The sequence below is a fragment of the Suncus etruscus genome, chromosome 11, assembly GCF_024139225.1.
Source record: "Suncus etruscus isolate mSunEtr1 chromosome 11, mSunEtr1.pri.cur, whole genome shotgun sequence".
Lineage (NCBI taxonomy): Eukaryota > Metazoa > Chordata > Mammalia > Eulipotyphla > Soricidae > Suncus > Suncus etruscus.
The window spans coordinates 22,919,784-22,929,433 of NC_064858.1; the positions used below are offsets into that span (position 1 = coordinate 22,919,784).

Sequence of the window (9,650 nt, forward strand, 5' to 3'; positions counted from 1 at the left end):
CGATGGTGCTGGATGGAGGTGGATAGATGGAGGGATTTTTCTCTGCCATCCCAGGCCACGTGGCTCCGCAACCCCCATTCAGCTGGCGGGTCCCAGGTTTAGGTGAACGTCGGAATCAGACTCATCCAGAGACAGGCATCAGGAAGCATCAGCTTTATTCATGCCCTATCCACCACATGTGTGGCCTATATCATAACCTTTTAAGCATTTGCTATTCTTAGCTTGCCCTGCATCTTAACTCCTTTCAGCCATCTTCCCTTTGACCTCCATGCTGGTCAAAGACCAAAAGAACAAAAGGGGCTAATCCCCTGGGTCAAAGGCCTTATGTAACCTTTCAAGACCATTCCCCGGAATGGGAGTGTCTCAGGTAGGTACACCTAAATCTAGGGTGGAGTTACAGGGTGTATTACCCCTTCTTTCTTTCACTTGAGGCAGAGTGACGGCAACCTCTTGTCAACTCTCCCAAACAGACATGAGTCCCAAAGATACTTGTCTCCTACTTCCCATGGGCTCATATTGATGCCCATTTGGGCCATCTTTTAAAGCAATCAGGCATGCAGAACAAGTTAGAATCTCAAACACCCTGGACAGCAGTAGAAGCTTCCAGAAACACAGTACTTCTCTCTTTGCTATGGACACTCCAACCCACTCTAGAGTTCTAGTTCTACTGGAAATCTGAGACTCGTCGGTGAATATGATAAGAGGTTCCCAAACCCCATGGTGACAAAATGAGCACTAGAACAGGGCACCAGAGACCCCTTCTCTGTGGAGGTGACTCCCCTACACAAAGAAAGGCAAGCAGGTGGTGCTGTTAATAGGGTACTTATTAAAAGAAGAGGGTGACTACTAGGAAGCAAGGAGTCATGAAGTTGTTTAATTATAGGCTCAAAGAGGCTTTGAGCTCATCTCAATCTCCTGGGCATTTAACAGGACAGCATTCTACCTTCCTGAATCACACCCAAAGCAGCATGTTAGTCTCTGTACTGTCATCAGAAGAGGGGGGGTTCAGCTTTATGGCCTCCCCATAGGTGAGTTCTGGCAAGTACCAACCCAGTATCTCCTACTCCACTTGGCTTGGTTTATTCAGCATAAAGAAAGTCAGCTGGACTATCACTAGCCTTTTCCACACTCTGTTCCATCTGTCCACTGGTGAGAAATTAGAACAACTTATCGAGATATCTGGATATAAGTGAATACATGTGGAAATTCTCCCGAAATCTCTCACAGGGAATCCCCAAAACCCACCACACTTCTTTTGCTCCTTCATTTTTCATTTTGGGCCACACTCGGTGGTGCTTGGGGCTAACTCCAGAATTTGTATTACAAGCTGACTTCTGGAGGTATTCAGAACATCATATGGGTTTTCTGGGATGAAACCAGGGTCAGCCACATGCAAGGCAATTACCTTATTTTTTATTCTATCTCTCTAGTGACCTTCTTCTTTATCATGAATCCCTAATACCTTCTCTTGACCGTTTTGACAATTATGTATGTGTGTGAACACACACACACACACACATACACACACCCCAATAGTTGTGCATATTATCTAAACATCCCTTCCCATGGAGACCTTGGCTCTTGCTGCTCTGACAAAAGAGTGAAGGATGGACGGGTGGGGGTCGGGAGAGGAGGAATTGGGGATTCTCAACCACTTCCTCTCCTTTGCTTCTTGGGAGGTGGATTAAGTGGTCTTGGTGCACTTGCAGGGCCCCCTCATATGGGAAATCCTTAACTATTAACCTTTGGCAGCGGCAGCAAAGAAACTTAGGGGAAAGGGGGATATTTCTCCCCAAATCTGAGTTGTAGGAGCAGAGCTAAGTTTAATGGGAGACAATAAGAAGAGTCGGTGAGGTGAGAGATGAAAGACCAGTGGAATGAGAAATAAAATAGAGTAAGAAACAATGAAAGGAGGAAGAATGGTGAATAGGGAGAGAACATGCATAGAAAGAAAACAGGAATAAAAGCCAGAGACAGACTGGAGAAAGATCCCATCAAAGTTAACGTCTGGGAAGGCTTCCAGAGGGAGCACATGTGGATATAGAGACTGTCTGCATGGTCCCAGGACGCATCCTTCCAGGGGTTGGGGAACTGACTCCTGCAAAACCCCCAAACTCCCAGTCGTCCGGTTTCAATGACTCCAGGGCCAGACTCAGCCCAAGTTCTCAGGGTCCACGCGGGATCTGATCACTTCCCACCAGGTCGCTCAGCATCAAGGGAAGCTTTTGAACCAGGGCATTTGTCAAGTGCCTCTCCTAGCCCAAACATTCGGTAACCTCTCCAGACAGCCGATCCCTGACACTGACACATTGTCCACTGACCCGCACCTCCTCCTCCCGCATTTCGGTCTGGCATAGAGACAGCAAAGGATGCCTCGCAGCCAGATGCGCACTTGCCTGCCCTGCCCTCCCCTCCCGCCTGCGAGGAAGCAGCGCGCAACCCCTGGGAAAGCAGAAGCTGCTACCCACACCGGCGATCGGGGACACACCTCTTCGGAGTTGACTTATTGGGTGCAAAACTCGTCCCACTCCCACCCGGCTCCAGGCAGAAGACAGGCCCGAAAGGCGCGCGTGGGCGAGGGGGCGGCCTGGGCGCTTGCGCGCGTTGCCCGGCGGAGATGCCCCAGGCCTTAGAGACTGCAGCAGCGCGCACCGCGGCCCTGGCGCTCGGGGCGCGGGGAGGAGACGCGACTCCCGCAAGCAAGCGCGTGACCTCCCTTCCCCGCCGTCCCCCGCGACCCAGATCCACTCGTGGGACCCTAAACAGACTCCCCAGTTCCAGCCCAGCTCAGCCCAGCAGCTCCTGTGCCATTGGCACCCGGGTTCCTTCGGCTATAACGTGTCCCTCCACCCACCCACCCACCCCCCGCGCAGTAATGAGCTTCCCAGAGGAGCTCCCGGGATGGCATCGCTCCAGGGGCGGGAAGGAAAGACCCGGTGCTTTCTCCTAACGCGCCCGGGCAGAGGTCTATGCGGGGGCTTGGGCAACCCAGCCCCGCGCACCGGAGTGGCCACCCAGTAGTGCCACGGCGGGGCCTGGCACGGGCACTGCGACGTGCTTGCTTTCCGCCGGCCTTTCCTTTCCGCCAAGGCCGCGTGCTGCCCGCCGCGCCAGTGGGCACCTCCGGGACTCTCCCTGGCAATGAGTCACGCTCCGGGGAGGGCTCCGGGGACAGGTCGCCCAGGCTTGGCGGCTTGCAAGGCGGACGCGCGCGCGCGCACGGCTTCCCCGCGCCGCGCCGTGCCGTGATGTGGCAGCAGCGGCGGCGGGTCGCATCACGTTGCTGGCCCTGTGCTGCCGGTTCCCCGTTATAGAGAGAGAGAGGATGAAGGGGGGTAGGGAGGTGCCCGCGGTAGTAAACGTGGGCTCGGCACATTCCCGGCGACGGGGAGCGCACGAGGAGGGAGGCGGGCGAGCACGCGGCGCCACGGGTCGCGCAGGAGCTGGGGTTGCTTACGAGCGAGCGGTGGCCCCCCTTTCTCTCTCTCTCTCTCTTGCCACCCCCTCCTCCCCGTGCTCCTCCGGGAGCACCAGAGGTCCCAAACGTCGTCATTGGAGTTGCTGCTGGGGTTAGAGCCACCGCAATCCAGCGGCTGCAGGAAGTTTTATTTATTTATTTATTATTTATTTATTTATTTATTTATTTAGGGTGGCCCGGGGACACCGCGTCGCCACTTTGGACACTTTGGATCGCGCCATTCTGACTACCGTGACTGTCTTTTCATTGATATGCAAGACGAAAGAAGTTGCATGCAACCTTTTTTAATTTTAATTTTTGGGGTCCAACCCCAGGGAGTTGCAAGCAATCTTTTTTTATTTTAATTTTTGAAGTTCAACCCCAAGGAGTTGCAAGCAACCATATTTTTTATTTTGGGGTGTCCAAATTTATTTAAGGTGTCCCCTTAGCATTTCCCCCCCCCCCTCCCATTTCAGATAGCTCCAACTGGGGAAGCAGAGTCTCCCAAATTATCTTCCAGGATCTGAAGTTTACCCACCAATGCGAATTATTCTCTTATTCTCTTTCTCTTTCCTTTCTCGGGTTCCAAAGCAACAAACAGCACAGTCAAATCGGTGGGGAAAAAAAAAAATAAAATAAAATCAAAGCCCAGAAAACACCCCACAGCCCACAATCACGTCCCTGCACCGTCAAGACAGCCCGGCGGCGGAGGGAGGGCAGGAGGGAGAGTCGCATTTCCGAGCAGAAGAGCCAGCCAGCCACCCGCGCAGCCCCGCACCCCGCGCCCCGCGCCCTTCCCCCGCGCGCGCGCGCGGCGGACTGCGGCGCCTGGGGTGGTGGTGGCGGCGGCGGGGGAAGAGGAATCGCTCGGCTGGGCTGAAGTTGTTTTTTCCTTTCCGGTGGCCGCGATCAGGTGTCCCCGCCCCCGCCAGCCCTCCCCCAGGCCCTCCCCACCCCGGCCCTGCCCGCCCCGCCGCCTCCCCCGCCCCCCTCCGGGCTGGACCGCGGATGGTACGTTCCGCACGTGAGCGGGGTGCTGGTCTGGCCGGGGACGCGCGTGCCCTGTGGCCAAACACGGCCCGGAGTGCGAGCAAACTCCCTCCCGGGCGCAGTGGGGCCGGCGCGAGTGTGCGTGCGTGTATGCGTGTGTGTGTGTGTGAGTGTGCAGAGAGCGCGGGAGGGGGGCACCAACTGCTTCACACTTTGAATACTGACTGCACTGGAGCAGCAGAGAACTGGAGACGCACAGATTTTTTTTTCCCCTCCCCGAAGGCGACACAGAAGGTCCCACAGGCTTCCAGAAGAGCAGAACCCCCCCAAATCTTGAAACGGAGGCCACAGACCGGCGGTAGAACATGGACGAAGGAATCCCTCATTTGCAAGAGAGACAGTTACTGGAACATAGAGATTTTATAGGGTAAGGTGCACGCACACCCCGGGCGAATATGTCTAGACTTCACTTTGGTATATTTCTTCCCCTCTCCCCATTCCTTCACCCCCTTTTCTTCTTCTTCTTCTTCCCAAGGCGGTGTGGATCGGGCGAGGTTTGGCAGATCCCCCTCCCAGAATGGGTGCTTGCTTGATGCTGATTTTCTGTTTTTTTTTTTTATTTTTGCAGACTGGACTATTCGTCTTTGTATCTGTGCAAGCCCAAAAGGAGCATGAAGCGAGACGATAGCAAGGTACGTTTAAGTTTCCGACGTTCCCCATCCCCTGGCCTGGGTAGTTAATTAGGGGTATTGATTTCATTGCGAAGCGCAGCCCGCAGATAGATGCCAGCCCTCCAAGCTTTCCCGACTGTGAATTTTAAGTGGTTGGCTGGATACTCTCAGGGGGAGATTAAACATCATACCTTGAATTTAAATAGCCTTTCAGAAGTGTCCAGAGGAAGGGGATTTCTTGGGGGCACATAGTAAGAGGGTTGATGGTATTTTACTTTTGGGGTGGGGGGCTTGAGGAGGGGGACGAATGTTGTCATATCTCTCCAAGGACTGTTTAGTTGATTGTTTTTCTCTTCCGTAACTCTCGTATTAAGGATACCTACAAATTACCGCACAGATTAATAGAAAAGAAGAGGAGAGACCGAATTAATGAATGCATTGCCCAACTGAAAGATTTACTGCCGGAACATCTGAAATTAACAGTAAGATGCACTTTTTTATTTATTTTTTTTTATTCTTTGCTGCACTCCAGGGTCTGTGCGAAATAATGTAGTCTGGGACAGGCTCCCAGGTAGAAGAACAAAATGTAAATAGCATTTGTCTCCAACTTGTGCTAGTGTTGAGTTTCCCGGGGTTTCTGAGTTAGGTGCTGGCAACTGTAGGCAAGGGATCTCCTCTCCTCTTTGGGGAGAGGGGGGGGGGGGGAAAGACTCTGGAAGTACAAGGGATAGTACTTCTCGCTGAGTGTTTGCCTAAGTTGCTGCGCTGAATGGGGGAGCCAATGGAGCCGGCCCTGGCGCCTCGAATTGACCAGATCACCCCCCTTTTCTCTCTCTCTCATGCGCTGCAGACTCTGGGGCATCTGGAAAAAGCTGTCGTCTTGGAATTAACTTTGAAACACTTGAAAGCTTTAACAGCCTTAACGGAGCAGCAGCATCAGAAGATAATTGCTTTACAGAATGGTAAGTGGGGGGGGGGCCCTCCGGGGTGGCCTCGGGGAAAGCGGGGAGGGGGACAGTCCCACGCGGGAGGAAGCGGGAATCTCTCCACCACCGACCATCATCACTACACTCATTCCTTGCGCCCACGGACTTGCTCTCCTTTGCCACAAGCGCCCCGACTTCCCCCTTCCATAGAAGACGCCCCATTGATTCCCGCAGCATCCTGGCTCGGAGGCTTTCCGCAGAAGTAACTCGGAGGAATCCGATGGTTTTCATTTAAAGTGGAGGTGGCGCTCTCCCCCTACTTTGCTGCTTTTTATTATTATTGTTATTATTATTATTATTTTCCGCCGGGAGTAGAGCGCCCCCGTGCTCCCCGCGGCCTCCACCTCCTCTACCCGGGCCACCACCGGGTAGGATTATATCATAACCCGAATACCCAGGTGGGGGAGGGTAAAAAAAACTGAGCCCCAAGGTAGTCAGTGCAAGGACCCACGTGATGAGCAGATGTTTGAACGCCCCCCCCCCCAACCCCGTCTTTCTTTTTCTTTTCTCGCCTCTTTTCCTTTCCTTGCACCCCATCCTACCTCCCTAACCCCTTAGGGGATCGATCGCTGAAATCGCCCATTCAGGCCGACTTGGATGCGTTCCACTCGGGCTTTCAAACGTGCGCCAAAGAAGTCTTGCAATACCTCTCCCGCTTTGAGAGCTGGACACCCCGGGAACCCCGCTGCGTGCAGCTCATGAGCCACTTGCACGCCGTGGCCGCCCAGTTCTGGCCCGCCGCTGCCCCGTTGCTGCAGCCCCCGGGCCCCGGCACGCCTGCAGCCGCCGCCCCCGCCGCCCCCGCCGGGCCCGGGACTGAGCGCGCCGTCCCCAAGCTGGAGCCCCCCGCGCACTGCGTGCCTGTCATCCAGCGAACTCAGCCCAGCACGGAGCTGGCCGCCGCCGCCGAGCATGACACAGACACTGACAGCGGCTACGGAGGCGAGGCCGAAGCCCGGCCCGCGGGCGCCCCCCGAGTCACCATCAAACAGGAGCCCCCCGGGGATGATCCGCCAGCGCCCAAGAGGCTGAAGTTGGACCCCCGCGGCGGCAACGGCGGCGGCCCCCCTCCATCTGCGCTCCTGGGCCCCGAACCCGGGGCGGCGGCCGCGCTGCTCAGACCCGACGCAGCTCTGCTCAGCTCGCTGGTGGCTTGGGGTGGAGGCGGGGGCGCCCCGTTTGCACCGCCCGCCGCCCCCTTCTGCCTGCCTTTCTACTTCTTGTCGCCCTCGGCGGCCGCCGCCTACGTGCAGCCCTTCCTGGACAAGAGCGGCCTGGAGAAATACCTGTACCCCGCGGCCGCTGCCCCCTTCCCGCTGCTGTACCCCGGCCTGGCCGCTGCCGCAGCCGCTGCCGCCGCTTTCCCCTGCCTGTCATCCGTGCTGTCACCCCCGCCCGAGAAGTCGGCCCCCGATGGGGTGACCCCCGTCGGACGCCGCCACCTGCCCTGCGCTGGACCCCCGGAAGCCTTGGCCCAAGCTGAGCCCCCGCCGCCGCCCCGGGACAGCCCTTGAAGCTCTGACATCTGGACACCCTCGGAGAGAGGGAAGGAAGGAGTGTGGTCCAGGCACCACGGGCTTTAGAAGTCACACCAAGAGCCCAGGTGTTTGTTGGGTGGACATTGGAGTCCTGTTTGCACCCTGTAACCCCCCCCCCCCAAGGTCCCGTCCCCCCAGCACCCCAGCTGTAAAGGAACCACCGCGGTCGCTCTGGATGCTTTTTCTTTCCACAATTCCCCACTCCCCCAGCAAGTCTGCCTTCCCTTCCTTAGGTCATGCTCCTTTGCAAAGAGGTCAGGGCCTGGCTTCTGCTCCAGAGGCTGGAGGGTGCTGTGCTGCCCGGTGGGTGGGTGGGTGGGTGGGAGAATAGGTGGTGGGCAGTAGCCAGCCACCCCACCTCCATGCGGTTGCAGGTGCCTAGCCCTTTAGAATTGCATCTCTCTGCTCTCAAGTCTGTTCTAAAGTCCGGCTATCTAAAGGCACAGGATTCTGAGCGAGAGGAAGGGAAGGGGCTGGCTGGGTCGCAGGCGCTGTCTCACTCAGCCCCTTCGGAAGCGAAGCGGTTGAATGGTAACCCTTAGTAACTTGCACTTGGTCCTGGAAATTCAGTCAGGGAAGGAGCTGGAGGAAGCCAGAAGTCATTCTTAGCACATCTGCTAGCACTTTATTATTGAGAAACCGACCAGGAACCAGTTGGCTCACCTCCATTTCATATATACAGGTGTACATGAGTTACATGTGTGTGGAGATATGTAGACAGAGTGCAACTGTTCGCACTCCTTGCCGAGTCTGTCATGTTCCCAAGTTTTCCTAAGTTTGCTATTTGAAAAAAACGTGCAATGAACTAAACAAAGAGAAAACTTAAGTTCAAACTGATTTATCCCATTTAACTGCGGAAATTCACACACACACACAAAAAAAAATGGAGGGAAGCTTTCAGCTGGTCGGTTCAGATCCATAAAACATATGGAATGAAGCAGTGTACGGCCTACCCTCGCTCCATGTCTATGTATTTTCTGGAGACCAAACCAGATACCAGATAATCACAGAGAAAGCTTTTTAAAATAAGGCTTAAACCAAGACCTTGTCTAGATATTTTTAGTTTGTTGCCAAGGTAGCACTGTGAGAAATCTCACTTGAATGTTATGTAAGGGGTGAGACACAACAGTCTATGAGTGAAGAAAATATCTGGGTCTTTTAGTCAGTTTGGTGCATTTGTTGCTGCTGTTGCTACTGTTTGCCTCAAACGCTGTGTTTAAACAACGTTAAACTCTTAGCCTACAAGGTGGCTCTTATGTACATAATTGTTAATACATCCAATTAATAATGTCTGACATGCTATTTTTGTAGGAAGAAGATATGTGCTAATGATATTTTGAGTTAAGATATCTTTTGGGAGGATTTGCTGAAAAGTCGCACTTTTGTTACAATGCTTATGCTTGGTACAAGCTTATGCTGTCTTAAATTATTAAAAAAAATAAATACTGTCTGCAAGAAACCAGCTGGTTTAGAAAAATTCTAGTATGTGAATATAACTAGAAATTCTTTATAATGCTAGTATTTCCCACACTCCACAAATTCTATTACCTAAATTTGCCCTATTTTGTGATTGAAAAATTCTTACTAAGGAATAAAATCTTTAATATAAGCTATGAGATTGTCTACTCTTTGAAGAGACATGGTGGATGTTCAGTAAATCTTATAACATCTGGAAGTGTAGGGGTGAAGGCTTTAAGGATCTGGCCTATGTACCTTGGCTGTCAGCAAGCTGGCTCTTGCCAAGCTCCAAGGCACTGGCTGTTGCTCCCAGTGCTTGTAGTGAAAAGTGCAACAGAGAATGAGGTTGGTCTTCATTAGACCCTCACAACTGAGAACTTTCTCACTTTCTCACTTTTTGACTTGTCAGATGGTCTCTTGTGGTAAGAAGGTTCTCAGAATCTTGGGCCTGCAGGAATACACTCTCACTTAGAGGTGCTTAACTTCTATGTCAACTCCTAAACCTTTATCCAATAATTCTATTATGGGACTTTATTCTAAAGTTCAAGAC

At 53.5% G+C, this 9,650-nt stretch overlaps 1 protein-coding gene across 1 annotated transcript; it reads left to right on the forward strand.

Moving 5' to 3' along the window:
• Nucleotides 1-4,458: 4,458 nt before the first annotated feature.
• Nucleotides 4,459-9,255, forward strand: BHLHE41 (basic helix-loop-helix family member e41). Its single transcript, XM_049783826.1, has 5 exons — nt 4,459-4,874; nt 5,076-5,139; nt 5,493-5,600; nt 5,969-6,080; nt 6,663-9,255. Exons 1-5 carry the CDS (start codon nt 4,813-4,815, stop codon nt 7,616-7,618), a joined length of 1,302 nt encoding a protein of 433 aa, XP_049639783.1. The 5' UTR covers nt 4,459-4,812; the 3' UTR covers nt 7,619-9,255.
• Nucleotides 9,256-9,650: the final 395 nt, after the last annotated feature.

Bases quoted from the DNA above. Each gene is read 5' to 3' on its own strand.
- BHLHE41 (XM_049783826.1), top strand. From the start codon at position 4,813: ATGGACGAAGGAATCCCTCATTTGCAAGAGAGACAGTTACTGGAACAT. The intron at 5,601-5,968 runs GTAAGATGCACT...CATGCGCTGCAG, and splicing joins CGGAACATCTGAAATTAACA to ACTCTGGGGCATCTGGAAAA. The intron at 6,081-6,662 runs GTAAGTGGGGGG...CTAACCCCTTAG, and splicing joins GATAATTGCTTTACAGAATG to GGGATCGATCGCTGAAATCG.